An 18937-nucleotide genomic window follows, 5' to 3' on the forward strand; every position below is an offset into this window, starting at 1 on the left:
TCGCACGTAGTGTATACAAATGGACAACATCTACGATTTAAAAAAGTACAATGGAAATGTTGATTTGACTGTAGGATAAAAATAGGACTTTTGCATAATTTTGCGCTCCTGATGTAGGCACAGTTCGCCATACCCTCGCTACAACACTGCGTGGTTCACAATACAACAACGGTATATGTACGAGTGATATGCAAATGAACATGAAGTTGAAAAAGAAATCGAAATACATTTTTTTGCGGTTCGTTTATTTAAACACATTTACAGTATATAAATTAAATAATATATTTATATAATAGTTAATATTTTTATAGATCCAAGAAAGGAAAAAAAGATAATCGATTCAATATACATACTAAATACGCGCGCGAAACGTTACATACATAATGATATTATACCGACTACTATAATTAGGGTGCTTAATTTTTTTTTCTTCTTCTTCATCAAAGGTATATCTAATCGTTTATAATCAAGTGGAAATGAAAACGTAGAAATTAATTTCAGCTTATACATTATATCTGTATATTATAGTATTATCAATAAAATATTATCGTATATTATTATAATTATTATTAAAATTATGTTCCGTACGAAAAAATGTATATTTTCCGTATCGATTTAAAACAGCACGCAATTATATAACTTTAATACATTTAAAATAAATATTATTGTGTATCGTATTAGTTTAATTGATACGAGACAGTGAAAATGTTGGTCGTAACATCTAGAAATCAATACGCATTAAAATGAACGGGAAAATGTTTTTATCCGGACGTGTTTATAATAATTAATGATATAATTTGGTTGATACGACAAAATGTTTTCGTGTATTGCTATGTATAAACGGCGTTAACGTTAAATTGTGTTCTCCGTTCGGCCAGTATAGCTGGTGACTCGCGCGAATCGACGTCGTCGTGTGCTTCTGCGGTGTTGGAATTATGTCGCGGGATTTGGTTTTTTCTGTCTCACCTGCAAACACAATCGTAACGTTTCAATTAAAGCATTTGGAATACGATTACAACGCGCGTTTAAATGATAAGAAACAAGGGCGGAAAGACACGCCGGGCAGCAACCGGGGGGAGGGGGACAAATAATTAATACCATTTTGCTATTTCTAGTTGACTGTACAAATAACGAAAACAAACGTGTTGCGCGAACCACTAATTAAGATATTACGACGAACACGCAACAACCCGATTTCATACGTGATTACGTCGTCTTATTATGCGATAAGCTAGCGGACCACGCGGTCTATGAGTGGTCATTCGGACGGTTCGTAATATTATTAATTGTGATCGACACGGTGACTACGATTGCGAGTATCATTTGTATTCAATAAAACCACGGGTTATGACTATATGAGTCTATAAGAGCAAAAATGGTCTAACCCACTATTGTGTTACACGTTACATTGTAGTTACAAGGGTTTTTCTATAAATGCATTTTAAATGATTTTTTTCTGGAAAGCAAACACTGATGTAACATTTACTTCTATTACAACGGACAGATAAAGAACGTGCCGTTGTTTAACATGTTATATCACGTACAGTGGCGTAGCTACCATAGGGCAATGTGGGACAGTGCCCTGGGGCCCAGGAGCACAGAAGGCCTTGGACAATTCTGAGACTATACTTCCTTCAAATATTTGAAAAATTTACTAAATATAATTCCTAAATTATACGTGGTAGTTTGATGAAAAACTTTCAGGAAAAATAGTGTACATAATGTATTAAATAATATGAAAATAATAACATAAATGCAGAATATTGTGAGAACATTAACTATGGAATATTTAGAACAGTAATTATTAAATATTAAAATTAAATAGTACGTATCAATCATTTATTCAAAATCAATTCTTGTTACAATCGAGTATTCAAGTATAATAATAATTAACGCAATATGCAATATGTTTTTATAGTATTAAATTGAATTTCCTTTTTACTTTGTATAATTATTAATTATCCGTTAATTATTTTCGTTTATCGTTTCATAGTAAGTATTCACATTTGAAAGAACAATATGACCAGTATATTTTGTGTTTTCATATTAAAATAATATTAGTTAGGGGCCCAATTATTTTTACCCTTTTCTACCTAGTTACACCACTGTCACATAATGTGGAAAAAATAAAACACACGATACGTACTCGGTCGGGAAAACCAAAGGTTTTTTTTTTTTTTAGTGTTTTCATAGAAAAATTCACGGCGGGATGGTCATCTTGGTACTTTTATATATCTCGTATACGTAGGGGCGAAACTAGGGGGTGGAAGACGAGGATTCATCCCGGGCGTAAAATTTTAGAGGATGTAATTTTTGTAATTATTAACACTTAATTTTATATTTTTAACTCTTAAATACTGTTATTAGGTTAAAACTCGATAAGTATAATTCTATATTAATTATTAGAAAAAAATCCTCGAGAAGAGTATTTGATTATTGGTCTATGATAGGGCGTAATTTTAACATTTACTACGGGCATAAATATTCCTAGTTCCACCACTGCGTATACGTACAGGCAGGGGCGGATCCAGAGTCGGGGAACTGTGGGTCAAGCCATTTCAAAAGGCCATTTATTAGGGATGAAACTGAATTAGAAATGAATACCTTGTAAAAAAAAACACAATATGCTCATAAAAGTGTATAAGTATATTTATATTACATTTTAGAATTCGTGATATCACTGATAATGACTTATTTACGATTAATAAATATAATCTAATTTTATCAGCGCAACAATGTATTGAATAAAATATGGTTTACTTAACTTTCTACTAAAATTATATAATTTAAAATATAAATTATGAATTGAAAAATTTTAAATTTTGAATATACATGGCATTCATTTTTCAAATAACTCCGATGGGCCAACTGCCCAAGAGTTCAAATCAAGGTCTAAAAAAAAAAAATTTCCAAGAGGCCAATTTTGTCATCAAATATTAACTATGGGTCCGCTGATCCCCTTACCACCCCCCCTAGATCCGCCACTGCCTACAGGGTCGAAGCAACGAGCTGAGTCCACGCGCAGCGCATCGACGGCGAAGATATACTGTTGCTGATGTTTGGCGAAAGGTTGTTTTTTGCGGACGGCGATGATGACATTAAATTATAATACGTCATTCGTTGCCACTAGCAGACCGTTGCAGGACAAGCATTTCCTGTTCTCCTTTTTTAATCATTTTTTAGTTGCATCAAAATGTTCGCACTCGCACTAAATCGCCGAGAACGCGCGCAACACACCGATAGCTGTAACGCCGCACGTTTTCATCGTATCGTTCAGCCTGCTCGCTCGGGATATCTCGTGAACGTAACCACCCGAAAGTTGTAGTAAACATTTTTACACTTTCACTGCGGACCGCAGATTGGGCCAGTAGATCGTGGGCAGTGTTGGAATGTGACATGGACAAAGTGCGTTTGTATGTTTTACGTCTTTAACTGGAGCGAAACTCATTCCGAACAAAAAATATAATTTAAAACGTTAACAAATATATAATGTACTCATTTGACAGCAGGCAGCCATAGCGCGCGAAAAATCATTTTGGTCCCCTATTGTTTTTCAAACATTTTACCGATCGAATTTAATTATTTTTTACCACTGCGTACGCACAGACGTATATATAAATATAGAAAACGGTTTGGTGTCTCAATTGAAACGCGTATAGAGTGCATCGCTAGTATAGACTTTACACGTGCGTTGAATAGACATTAGTTAATTAATTACATTTTTCATTTGCCGCGTTCGAAACTGCTCGAGATTTATTCGTTTTTTGTTTATCTTTCGCAGTGAAATGATTACTGCAGTCTTAACACGCCAACAATACCGACAATACCATATTACTATTATTACATTATATGTTATGTACGCCGGAAGAAGCGGACACAATCTAAAGTAAAACCCAATCTTATCTTTATTATCGATAAGTATCTATATACGCCACAACGTAATTTCGGTTTATTTAATAAAGCTTAGTATTTTCGTAGCGGCACTATTTTATAATAAACTCTCGTATAATAAACTATACGAGGTATTTGATAAATGATGTGATTTTTTTTCTAAAAGTCATATGCAAGTGTTCATTTAATAGTATGCTCTTTTTTTTATGTACGAGTATTACGGGTTTTAGTTAAAATTCCAAAAATCGGGTTCCATCAAGACATTGTTTAACTAGGTACCGTTAATATGATTATTTTGTTCGCTCACTACTGCACAGGCATTTAAACTACGAGATTATGTTTTTGGCGTTTTCGCTAAGAGATTTTTAGTTTTTTCGTTTTTACTACCTATACAGTTTGATCACTCGTTTCCAGTTCGCGCGGCGTTATTTCGATAGCAAAAGGCGGCCCGCGGACAAATTTTTCCATCTACCCAATGTGCCGATTACACGTCGGCGGCAGTTCGTTAACTACCGCTGACCATCGTTGACTTGAATTCTGTTGTATTACGTTATTACTTGTTTTGTATTAATTTATATTCGTGTTTATTTTGTTTTTATTTGATTTTACGGATAAGAAAAGAAGTAATATTGAATTTGAAAACGGAGAGATTTTGCCCGACTAGAAGGAATTACATTTTATTTTACCGAACCACTCAAGGGCCTTGTTAGTTTGTTTGATTTGTGGCCCAATATGGTCCTCCATGAATATTGGTGACTGTTGGTTCAGATCACTTAACGTAAAATTAAAACAAATAATAATCTGTAAAAACATATAGGTATTTGAATGATGTTCACTGTATATAGTATACTCAGTGCCGCAACTACAAAATAGAAGACCTGTGTGCGGTAATTATATTGGGCCTCTTCCTAGGATTTATTTTTGTTCAATTTAAGTGTTAATTTTTTTTAGGTTTCAAAGCACGTTTTACATCAGTTAGTGCAGGGGTCTTCAACCTTTTTATGCAACGGGCCACATATTATTTTTTTTAAATCTTGCGGGCCGCATTCGTAGTAAAAACATGTATTATATATAAAAATTCAGTTTTATTCTTACAATTTTTAAAATTAGGTAGGTACATTTAAAATTACAAATTAGTAAATTTAATAATTTAAAAAAATTGTTATTGGAACATTTTTCTTGAAAAACGCGTCTTTCATCCGATATTTTACGTTTTTTACTCACCGACATATTGTACAAATATCACGAAGAAAAAGTATGAAATTGAAACTTTTACACATAAACGAGAATATTGTGCTCGTTCCACAATTGATTACGAACCAAAAGACAATAACAATTATATTTTGATAGGTAATTCAATTTATTTCATCGCATATTTCTGATAGCGATAGCTTAACTATTATAATTTTATTGAACTAGAAAATGTAAATGTTAAATTTAAAATGTGATCGCGGACCGCATATTATGACAGGGCGGGCCGGGGGTTGAAGACTCCTGAGTTAGTGTATGATATATGTATTTATATCAAATTAAATACCTATAACCAGTTTTGTATTGGAGAGTGTACGGGGGTACGGCATATTATCTTACGAGAAATTGATACGCTGGTATACAGCCGTGTCTAACTGTTCTGTTTAACTTTTGGTTATATTTATTACGTGATTCGGTATCGGATATATTATTTTTCTATTTTTTTTTTTTTTTTTTTATGAAAAATTCAAATTTATTTTCATTTAACAAGTTTTCATTAGAAAAGTGGGATCCCAAAGACTATGTGAATTCGTGGATGATAAATCATAGATCAGCAGGAGACAATAGAAGTAAATTATGTCACCCAGATGTAGATTCGAATAGTGAAAACAAAACAAGTTTTTGGAGAATACTGACGTAAAAAAAAAGTAACCATAATTTATTTTTTTTTGATTAAATTTTTTTGTCAATGTGACAGTAATAAACGTGATATAAAATATAAGCGAAGTCTGAATTTTTTTTGTATGTCACGTTATAAATTTATACCATAAACACATGCTTTCTAACTTTAAAAATAGATAGAGATATGAAGAGTGGTTAAATTAAAAATCAATAACCATTTAATACAATAATTAGTTCATTTGTTTAGCATGTAGAAGTATTATAGAATAAATATAAAAGTATAATATTCTATTAGGTTTTAAGTGAATACAAGTAAAGTAAATATTGTTTGAGCGAAGCGAGAAAAATTTTTTTTGGTTCCTACCATATGATAGTTACTACATGAAATAAGGCACATACCCATGATTTGTTTTAGCAATATACCAATGTCTATAACTGTTGTATATTATACTTCACTATATTTATGCAGTAAATTTATTTAAGTAGTTTAGGTAGGTATGTTGTATTCCTACTTAAATACTCAATGGACTCATTGTTAAATAAATATTATATTATTTTAAAATATTATAACAATCTTATCTGAATTTTAAAAAATTTTCTTTTTATTATTAAATAATTTTGTGTTTGTAAAGTGTAGTTTATTTGAGGCTGAGACTAGGGGGCCCCCCAAATGTATGTAAGCTTTGGGGCCCGTGTGCGCAATCTGCACACCCGGTTTTTGTGACACCGAGTATACCGTTATTTAAACAGAAAATAAGAACAAATATTGTATTTATTTATCTACGTCGCATACATACATAACTATAATGTACTTACTTACTACTGGATTAACTTAAACTTTCTTCGCGATTAGAAAGTTTAAGAATCAAACGCATATGACTTCAACAAGGGACTATTTTAAATATACTGGCGCTATGATAATGCGAATAATTCATACGTTTTTCTGTAAATTATATCTACGCGTAAATGAAATAACTAATTAGCAGAATACCGAAAAGAAACGTATAATATGAATTATTTACATTTGAATTCGATATAACAAAAATATGTTTGAACGTCAACTCTGTTACATTATAATATTCAGCACCGGATTACTCATTAGGCGGAGTAAGCGCCCATTTAAGGCCTCACTCATTTAAGGGGCCTAGTAAAAACGGAAAACTATATTTTTATTTGATAATGCCTGTTTATTTACGAATTTATGGGACAAAAATCATTATGAAATACAATAAATATTAAATTGTATGTGTTATAGGCAGCAATAATAATAAAATTATTTTGAAAAAAATAGAAGTAATATAATAATTAATTAATTGTTCTTGCAAATAAAAAAATTTAATAAAAATGATTTTATTATTTTTTACAATGATTTGTTAAAATACTCACGTGCTCCATACGCATCAATTTGTTCATATTGTACCAAATTATTTTGCGTATGTACGAAACATATATATTGTTTTATTATACAATTACATCACGATAGGTAGTCTAGATTTCAATGTTTGAAGTTCTGTACAATCGTACTTATCACAAAAGGATAATATCTTGACTCAGCCCTTAAAACATCTATTAAAATCCGAATGTACATAATATTTGCTGTTGAATACTAGATTTGGTAAATTGAACGTCAAGTTTCAAAGGAAGCGGGGAAACACTGCTTCAGATAGCGCAATGTTAATTAAGTTAATTAAATTTCACATGTCTTGAACATATAAGTAATTGTCAAAACGTTTAACCGATTGAAAAATCAAATGTGTTTTATAAGAACTGAAATCCTACGCAATTCTTCTTTGGCAACAATAATAACGACGGTGATTTTGGTTGCTGTTAAACGTGTAAACTTGTATGCTTTTTAAGTGTTTTTAGAACACGTAACGTTAGCCTTAGTGCGTCTTAGACCAAGTAATAATGTTTCCTCCGTGAATAATGTATCCCAGATTATTCTTACACATTTTCAATGATAAGCCGTAGCATATAAAACAATGTATATGGTGTGAAATAATGTTTGCATAGACTAATTATAAACTATTCGTCTACCGACGGAGAATATGCACGCGAATGTCTTGTAAATATAAATACATAATCAGGGTTGTATTAGCGCATAGGCACTATAGACACTGTGCCTAGGGCCTACGAAAATGTGTGGCTACGATTTTTTTGTAGTATTTAAATTGGAATAAAACAATTTTTTTTATGGTTTTTGACAATTTATATTATATATGTTTTGGATTAAAATGAATTTTTTTTAAAATTTGTTAAATCTTTTATTGTATAAAAATGTATAATAGTTATCATATAAAATTTTAGATTTGATTTTAATGTTGTAAATATTATAGTTTTTAAAAGTGTTAACTGCATGAGATTCAACACTTCTTCTCCCAAAGAGAAGGTTTCTTAACCATTTAAATACTGGACAACGGCCCTGCAAGGACTGGGGGTCTAGGACCTATGATAGTGTTACTCCGGGTCTGTACTTAATGTTTCTACACGCGTATTTTAGTTTTTTTTCCCGTTTAACTACATATCGAACTTGGACCGCACGCGTCGAACACAACGTGAATATAGTATTACGCACCTATAAAATAAAAAAAAAATAAAATACTGTAATGTATCTAATCGTTTATGAGATCTACCTGTATGTTCAATATGAAATATATCGCGTACGACGGAATCAACTCGTTACTGTTGCATGCAAAAATATTTAACAGACGTCTTCAGAGCGTGTACCGAGTACTCTATTTTCGAAGGGAACGAAATAAATCTGATCGCCAAAGTAAAAATGCGCACATCGCGGAATTAGAACAACTAATGTGCAGTTGCATCCCACGGGTGATAATGATTCACACACTTCCGTGAAGGCCGTGCAGGATATTGGAATTTAATTTTTTTTCCTTTTAATTTCACAGTCATATTGGCGCGCTGCAGTTCCGTCAACTATGACATCTAATGAATATTTAACCGTACATAGCCTTCGCTGAAAACGCAGTTTACATAATCTGTGGGCAACCGTCTGAAATACTTTACATATAAATAGTTTATAAACTTATGAATTCGACCAGGATTTAATAATAAAGGGGTAATACAAGTAATAATGATTATAATACATAGTGTACAGTATTGTAATAAGTGTGTACTCGTAATCCTTTGAAACTATTCACGTTGTCGGTACATCCGCAGTTGTGGGTACATCGAGATCATCGTTACTCATTTCATACACAATAAGTGATTTTTTTCGGCATGTACTTTAACTAGGTATCTTATTAATTTTAATCGATTTATTCATTCATTAAAACGCCGGAAAACTGTTTCCGAAAAATGTTTTTCCATAAGTAGGTGTATATAAAATTAATGAAGCTTTTAATTTTTATGTAGCTACCTACAAGGCATATTTTTTATTCAGAGCTCGAGCGTATGGAATATTTGACAAGAATTTTTACAGGAAACGTTGATTTATTCATGCATATGGGCAAATAGTTTACTAGCTTATAGCTATGTAAGTCACTTAAAGTATAGCGTGGCAAAGAAATGTAAAACTATTTAGAGAAAACCATTATTTTCTTGTCACACCATTATTCTCGCTTCTAACATTATAAAGTATTGTAGCCGGAACCAAATTTTTTCTCTCAAAAATAATCCTTAAAATAAATCATAATTTTCAATTAAAAAAAAAAAAAAAAAAAAAATTACTTGTATTTGATAACAAAAAATTAAATAATACGCTAAAATATAACGTAAATGAATTCTTGTATTTTTTTTCTTTCGAATGCCGTCACAATAGACGATTGTTAATTTATAACAAAGTTCATTGATACTGACGGGGTAATTTTGTTTCTATTGATGAGTTTTTTACACGCGCCTTTCGGTATATCGCTATATGTTTTGCCCGTGCGTCCATGTATATTAAGACGCTAAACCTCCTATACTAAGATAAAAAAAAAAATGAAACATTTAATTTAACATTCCCTTGGGATACACTTAAAAAACTCTAACAAAAATACGTTATCCTCCAAGTTGGCTATAAGCTCTTATCGACAACAGACTTATAAATTATGTCTTAAATTCGTATCTATGCATTTGGAAAGTTTGCATAACTAATGAAGAATAGAAATACGCTCAAACTGCAGGAATGACGTTTACAAAATGAAACATTCGAATTATCAATATTGAATAAAAAAATAATCGTATGCACTTCTGCAGGCGAAACACAAAACAATTTCAGTAGCATTCTTTATCATGTATATGTTATTCAGGACATGTTCTTCTGTCCAACTGCAGTGTTTGTAAATGATCTGGTAAAATACGATTGAGAACGCTCGATATTTAATTTTTTTTTCTAATGTTGCCAAATTTAATTTAACGATAATCGGTTATCGAACGATTAAGAACGTAATACCTTTTTTTTTTATATACCTCTAGCTGAACAATGATACGGTGATATTTATTGGACCTTTATCGGATTAACCGGATGTTATTAGTAACTTAAATACCATAAACCTATATGAGATACCTACATTATTTGTAGTCGTTGCACAAACGTCAATGAAGTAATCGTTAGTTAATAAAATATATTACGTAGCATATTCCTATTCGTCAAATAATGGACAATAATGAAATTAAAGTTATACAAAATGAACGAAGATCTAGTGTTATTAGATCGTAATAAATATCGTTTTATTCGGAAACGTAAGGACACATGAAATATTTAGAATATGTTAGAATACGCTATCCAGCTATAACTAATTCACAGGTAAAGAAAAATGATTAGTAATCATAGAGCTGGGATTTTAATGCTTTAAAAATTACAAAAACTGCTTCAAAAATTATAAAAAAAAATGCGTTAAAATGTATTCATTATAGTTTAAAAATTATGTGACCAAACATAAAAATATTTAATTATATTAATTTAATATAATAATAATATAATAGGTACCTATTTGTTTAATATTTACATTTTATTTAACTTTATTTAAATTTGATCATCGGTTGACTCTTACATAGAAAAATTTATTTCGACTGTTTTAATTTTGTTTTATTTTTGATAAAATATGTACATGGGCTGATATGCTTGTATTTATAAGTTTATCATTTTAGTAGATTACATACTAAATGCTTATGTTTTGAGTGAACAAACAGTGAAACACGAGTTCAAATACCCTAATATTTAAGAATTAATTGATAAATTCTGAAAAATACTCTAAAAACTTGCAAAATTCCATAAAAATAGCAAAATATGCTATCAAAATGCATATAGAATTTAATTTTTCATAAAATGCAAAAAAATTCAAAATAAAAATAACATAAAATTAATCGGTATCACTTGAAATACATTTTCTGCTTACAGAATTACGTGTTGGAATATTAGATTTGGGAATTTGCATCAAAATCTCAGCCCTAGTCATTACATATTTATTACATATTTTTATAATTTTACATTTTTTATATTTTTTTACACATATTTATTTAACATATGACTTTTTTCTAGAATATTTGTCAAATGATAAATAGTAAATGATATGGAAACGTTGCACTTAAATTCGTATTTATTTTTGGGGTTTTTTTGGGTTATAGCGGTAAGTTCTTTGTTAATTTTAAGTATTCTCAATCGTTCGGTAGTCAAATGCTCGTATTAGTTTTTCACAAACATCCTTTATTAATTATTAATTGTTGTTCTAAAAAAATATTTTGAGAAAAAAGTAGGTATACAACTGTACCGCAGCTGAATATGGAATTGAAACGATAAATATCTTATTAAACTATAGTACTGAAACTCGAGCTTTTCTCTTGTTTGAAAGGGGTTATAATCAGATTTTTAAACGTTTATTGTGTAATAATTAATAATAATAATACAGGGGTCATTTGACGCATTGATCATTGAGAATATTATAGATGTAATACCTATCGTATAAAGACAAGAGAACATTCAACGTGAAACGGCAATCATATATGTCGTGAGATAACGAATCGATGAACGACGTGCGTTTTGTTTGGAAGAAGATATGTACACAATAGCAGCACGCTTTAGGATAGTGCACGGGTGAGATTATATCGCTCGGGTACGTCCTGAACACGATGACAAAACACGAGACCATCAATCGGTCGTATCATACGATTATCGTGGATGACGCTTATAGGATTTACTTTGGGACCATCACCAAGCAAGTTTTATAAATTAATGAATCTTATCGGTGAAGTTGAAAAAAAAAAAACGATTTGAACTTAATTTTCCTTTATTATATTATTTTTCAACTATTTCAGAAATATACTGCTAGTAACAATATTGTATATTAAAATCAATATCTCGACGAAAAAAAGTTTTCCTCAACAGGTCTATATACACTATAATGTCTTTGTTGGTGGTTCAACTACGACGTCAACCATCTCGTCACTTTCGTCGTAATAACCAACACAAAAGTTTTTATTTTTTACATTTTTTCTTACAAAATTTGAGTGTTATTACCGAAGTGGCGAGTCTTTCGACAGCATTTTTTTTTATGTATTTGGATACGACGATTTTGAGTCTTAGGAGTGGGGTCTGCTGCATTAAGTTGATGAATACAACATGCAAGCAGCCGGCGAACGAAAGAAAAACGGAATTGTAGAAAACCGAAGTAATAATTAAACGCCGTGCGACTACCGGATATTTGCACGGCAGCACATGTAACGGTTGCGGGCGGCAATCAACGTTTTGCGGTACCGACACTTGTTTCGCGCTGTAACCGAGTTATCGCTGTTCGTTTTCGATTTCCACTGCATTTGAATACCGACCTCTTATAATCGGTTGAATAAGGAATATTCGCGTTATCACATTTTGGGTACCGTATTCGAATGTTCGCATTCGAAACCAATAGGTCAGACAACAATCCGCCACCTGAAATATTGCTTAACGGCGTTTCCAGCTCAGGAGCGGGTTTTATCACTAACCAAGGGAGGGGCTAATGGAGGTTTAAGAATTTAGTTAGTTGTTTTTTTAAATCTATATAAAATTTTAAACTACAGAATATATTTTTGAGTCCCTCATAAGTTAGTAATTTTTTTCACAATAATGACAAAGCTTAAATAGTTACATTATTGGCATCAATTTTATTCTGAAACCATTTTAAAGTATAGGTAAATACATATAATTAACAACAAAAGTGAGCTATTTATTTATAAAAATAATATATAAAATAGGTACCATATTCATCAATGACCATTGACGATATTTTATTATAATTATTAATATTTAATAATACTTTGCTTTGTAAAATAGATAGCTTAATCCTAAGGAGGGGGCTAATGTCTCCTTAACCACCCCCTTAAACCCGCCTGTGTTCCAGGTAGCGGGTGTGTAGCCGATTCGAAAACAAAAAAAAAAAAAAAAATGACAGACATCAATATACCAAAGATAATTATCTAAATCGATTTTTGAGTTGAATGATTTTTGAGTCTATTCAGATTAAGGCTCGGGAACTATCGGTCCATCGCGGTGGTTAGCGATATTTTCCCGTGGCGGTAAGGCTGTAAAGATAATGAAAATGAAAGATAATGAATTATGTAATACATAATATCGCATTATCCCTGTTACACAGAGGGCGTTCTGTCGCAGTGGTACAATTTAGATCGCAACAACAGATGATACCGTTGTATAAAAATACAAAATTCCACGCGAGCAGCTGTCAATCAGTTGTTATTTATTGGTTTTTTTATATTCTGTTATAAAGTAAATATATTATATTTTTAAAATAGCTGAAGAAACAGAAATGCTCATCGAGCAAGTAAGAAAGTATGTGTACTTATTCGACATATCTCATGAGAAATATAAAAATGTAGTAAAAAAAGCCGAAGCATGGAATAAAATATTCGAAGAACTGGGTATAACCGGTAAGTATATACTTTAAAGTAGAAACTAGAAATATATGTAACATATAGTAAAATATAATAGATTTATTAATAGAATAGACTTCTATATTTATAGCCTTTATGTATCAAGTTTATCCTTTTATTTTTAAGGGCAAGTAATAAAAGAAGTTGTCCCTTGTCAGAACTTGACATTATTGTAAAATGGCGATTATTAAACAATGAAATCAAGTGGACAGATATATGCAACTGCGTACTAGATTACTAGATTACTAGATTATGACTGTTGTAGCAGACCGCTCACAAATTATCGCTGCCTGTGTGCCGTCATCAGATCGCTGACCGCCGCGAGAGACCGCGTTCTGTGTGTCCGAGCCTGAAGTGCCCAAACTCGCGCATGTGACTTAGTCACATGAGAAGCCGATAACGGTCGGACACCCGTCAATATCTAGACGCTCTATGATTCGTTGCCATTCGTCCGACCGCCGTCTTTGTCTATCAAAGTCAGTGACTGCCGCCTTGTATACAGATTATTATTAAAAAAAAAATCTTGTTATTCAAAATAGAACTATGGCGTGGCGTTACGAAAAGAGTGTGGTAATACAGTTCATTACGTATAACAGCGTAATAACGCGCCGACATACTACAACGTTCCTGGTGAAAAAGACATATGCGCAGTAAAAACCAGTTTTCGTCCAAGTGACTGGGCACTTTTATTCTGAATAGACTATACAAATAACGGACATAATACTGTCGAGTAGTTTTGATAAAGAGCAAAAGTTAAAAAACGAAAAATGTAAAGAAAACCATTACCTTATTACTTTTATATTTACATTATCGTTAAACACTATTATTTCGTGTACACATATTATTTCACTTTGGCAACATCAAATACAACAATTATGTGGTATCTGTTCCAAACGAAGAATTTCGAATTTTTTTGGCGGAAAAAAATAATTCCCAATAAACCACGAGTATACGTAATCATCTTTTAACGACCTACGGTGTAGGTTATTATCAAGTTCCAACCCTTAGTATAGTTTTATTTGATTTTTTTCTCTTGCACAGCTACCATAAGCTAGGATATTCATCATCATTTGTGATGTGCAATCAAGTAAACAAATGCATTGTTCGTCCAATACGATAACATGTAGCATTGCAATGGTGTAGAGTTAAAAATGAACGAGTTAAAAAATGAATAAAAATTTAATATGAAATAAAATCATAACCGTACGGTTGTACTGACCGGGTTGTAGACGATACCACGCGGCGGATGGCGATCGCTCTCGACGACGGCCACGTACGTGCCGTTCACGCGACCGTCACCAGGGTGCCCGTCTATCCGCCTGAACTGATACCGAGACATGTGCCCGACCGCGGCCACTCGTGGGTGTGGTGGCGGCGGTGAAGGCGACAGCGGCGGTTGCGGTTGTCCCGTGGTCGGAGCGTCAATCTCTTCGATCTCATAGTTGGCCGCCACGTCGTCGTCGTCGTCGTCCTTGTCCTCGTCGTCATAATCGTAAGGGTCGCCCTCGGCTCCCCCGTCACCCACTCCCATTTCCTTGGCCCTGGCCGCAGCTCTGATGTTCTCCACTGCTTTCAAAATCCACTCGCCCGACGGCCACGACTTTGCGACCGGCTCACCGCGGCCACGGTCCTTGTCGGTCGTCGTCGTCGTCACTGGCACTGGCACTGCGGTCGGCGACGGCCGCATCGTCGTCGATGTCGTCGTCGTGATCGCGTCCGCGGTCGTGGTCTGCACGCTCGTCTCGTCCCGGCCCAACATGCCTGTAACACGCGGTACCGTTAACAAAGCAGTGCGCAATTCAGGAGCTTGTGGTTTGGAGGGGGTATAAGCAGGGCCGGAACTAGAGGTAGAAGACGAGGATTCATCCCCGGGCGTACAATTTTAGAGGGTGTAATTTTTGTAATTATTAACAAATAATTTGATATTTTTAACTTTGTTAAACACTGATATTAGGTTAAAATTCAATAAGTATGATTGTATATTAATTATTAGAAAAAAAAATTGTCGAGATTATTTGATTATTGGTCTATGATAGGGCATAATTTTAACATTTTCCCCGGGCGTAAAAATTCCTAGTTCCACCTCTGGGTATAAGTAACCATTTATTTTTATTTTTATTTTTTTTATTGTGTCGCTTATAATTGAATGTACATATAAATATTGCATAAGACCATTATGCGGTGAGAGGCACTCAAAAACGTTTATTTTTACTGCGTTTGGTTTTTTGCCGATTATTTTTCAAGTCGTATACCTACTGTTTAAATATGTGTTCAAGAGTGTGTCTTTGAGGGTCTTAAACCCTAGATGGTGTAGATGGTATAGGTGTTTATTTATACGTTGGAGTTTTGGACTTCGATTTAGACCATTAGGCTCAAATATTCAAATAATTAATTTTTTTGTTGCGATTGACATTATTTGTAAAACTACTATATTTATAATAACACAATATCATGGATACGATTTTTGAATTGGTCTCATAATATGTTCGCAATCTCTTACGAAAACTTGAAATCGTGCCTGTGCATGCGATCAAAAAAAGCATTGATGGTTGAAGTTGCAGATGACCACGATGGAGATATGTGATTACTGATTAATATACTTAATCCAAACAAAATAATTTGAAACGCATAATAATATATACGAATCCTAAACACCCGTTCAAATTTCTATCCACTTTAGGTCTGTTTTTGAAAGTAATTTTGTGGGTGGATAGTATTTTTCCATTCATTATGCAACCACTATTTATTTTTTAGTGTACGCCACTGATTGCACTGATTGTACTTATCGTACGGAAAATCGTAATCATCGATCTGCTAATGTATGAGAACACTTTTGTTTTGATAATTCTGACTAAAATAATTGTAATTGTTAGGCGCAAGGTGAAAGTGTTATCGAATTCTTCGAGTTAATTAAAATCGATAGACTACCATTATAATTTTATGTAATATTTTCTATTTCAAAATACAAAAATATTTAAAAAGTCCATGCATTAATTAAAACAATATCGCGTATAGTGGTTAGGTAGAGAAAAAACTAATAGTTTTTATCAGGAAACGTCGCAAAATTCAATGTTTCGGTTGAATCGAATTAAAATGTCAACGTTTGATAATTATAAGTAGAGTACAACCACGAATAGTGCTATTCAACAGTCGAATTTGTATTTTATAGAATAACGGTAGAACGTTTCAAGTCGAAATTGACCGACAGCTGGAGTCATAGGAAACCATACACTTATTATCCAGAATTATGGTTTTTTTTTTTTTTACAATTCTTTATACTTGTTACTGCATGCTGACAAAAAAACGTGCACGGATAACAATCATATCACATTTGTTGTTCGACCTGAAGTTAATGAAAAATAAAATAAAATCTTGCACATCAATAAAACAGAACTGTCCACCGCAGCGCTTGATCGCAACGGCAATAGTTACGGCCGCGGGACGAGATTTGTGTGGAAAAATGCGTACGCTGTATTGAACAATTTAAACGTAGTCAAAGACAGCTGCAGTTGGCGTTCGATACGTACATGAGATTCTGCCGATAATAAAATATTGTGCGACTCGAGGAGATTGTTTGGATAAGAAATGAATCGAAATCGAATTTCAGCGTATACGGAGAATAGAATACAAGTAAAAACCCACACGCGATTATTCGACACTTACAACTGCGAATCATGTCACATTACATAACATAATATAATGTTAATCATAGTAAAAACGACTAAAAAAGACTAATAAGACGACTGACTCTTCTATCGTACGGCAGTTATTTGTTATTGTTGTTTTGTGCGATACGTAACGTAATACAAAAATATTACTGATTTTGTAGTATTATACAGCCAGTAGTTTTTCAGTTAATTATAGTTGTTTCATTATCATAATAAGTTTTTGCACGAATGTTTGCAAAAAATTTTGTTTTATTTTTTCTATTAGGAAACAATTTATTTTTTACTAAATATTATAGAATAAATTACATTTAATTTGAGTTAAAAAACGGGCTCTTTACTATTGTACTTGAAATGTAGGGCTCCACTTTTTTTTCTTTTTTTTTTTATATACTCCACAACCCATTCAGGGCATACCTGACAACCATAGTACGCATATGGCAATAAGTAGGTACATGCATATTTTATTCAAATGTATATATATATATATATATTAAATCGCACCTTTATAACCTAACATAAATAATATACTCGATCGAGCGATAAATAATATGCAGCATCATAGTTTTTGTTAATGCGTTTATAATTATTTTTATGTATTATAATTTCCTTTTACTTAAATTAGTTTAACTGTAAATAAAGGTCCATTTAAGGGGGAAATATATGTTTCAATCCGAAAAATTTTACGATCATGATTTATAATGGTTTTGTATTTACATTTATTTCGTTTCCCGTCATCCGAATAATAATTACCAATGTTGTGAATGTATAAATCCATTTGATCCAAAATCCATTTGCAAATTTATCAGCAATAAAATCAAGGTTCTAACAAACGACAACAATAGTTTATTTTGTTATTCCGGAAGGATTGATTGAATCAGAAAAAAGGTTTGTGAAAAATTTTTTTCTGGTATAATACACTGATTGAAAATTTGTGTATAAATTTGTCATTTTACAAACGGAAATGAATAACTTATCGAAGTTTAGGGCAGTGTACTTATTTTTTTTTAAATTTTTTTTGTGAATAGATAAATGAAAAAAATATTCATGTATTTTAGTAAAAGTGCTGTAGGTAATACACAAAATATACTTCAAAAATAATGAGAAATATCTGAAAAAAATTCAATCGTTGAACTTAAAGTGTTTGAAAATCGAAAGTATGTTTTTAATCATTTCGCGTTTTGTTCCAAGTCTTGAAAAATGACGGTATATCGTATTAAATTAAAAACAAATTTATAAGTGATTTATTTGTATAGCAATGATAATAATATTTAAAGGATTTGTGTGCAGAGATGGTTTGAATGGTACAGTTAATAGACTTGTATTAAAAATTTAGTTCCGTAGAAATTTTTTATGTTTAAAATTATATAAATTTAACCAACAACTATTTTTTTCACTTTTACGGCTGGTTTTAATACTTCAGATAGAAATAAATCGGTTTTTATCCTGGGAGGTCAATAATTACATTTATATAGAAGTATTTAATCTAAAATGTTGTTGGTTTTGGTAAGTTTTCCAGAAATGTTTGTATCATCGGAGTTTGTAAAAAGTAATTATTATAGTAATGAATATAGGCATAGGATAATTGAACCATATAGAACTATACATATTTCACATATACGTTTCTGCTTGGTGCACTTATTTTC

General features: G+C 32.2%; 1 protein-coding gene across 1 annotated transcript in view; it reads right to left on the reverse strand.

Moving 5' to 3' along the window:
* Positions 1-292: 292 nt before the first annotated feature.
* The window catches only part of LOC112689733, a gene marked incomplete in the record, with an annotated part of 415778 nt that continues 397133 nt past the window's right edge, over positions 293-18937 (reverse strand). Inside the window, 2 exon segments of the mRNA XM_025563560.1 lie at positions 293-966; positions 14846-15387. Of these exon segments, the coding sequence (XP_025419345.1) occupies positions 934-966; positions 14846-15387 (575 nt within the window).

Source organism: Sipha flava, unplaced genomic scaffold (genome assembly GCF_003268045.1).
Source record: "Sipha flava isolate LNK unplaced genomic scaffold, YSA_version1 46_pilon_pilon, whole genome shotgun sequence".
NCBI lineage: Eukaryota > Metazoa > Arthropoda > Insecta > Hemiptera > Aphididae > Sipha > Sipha flava.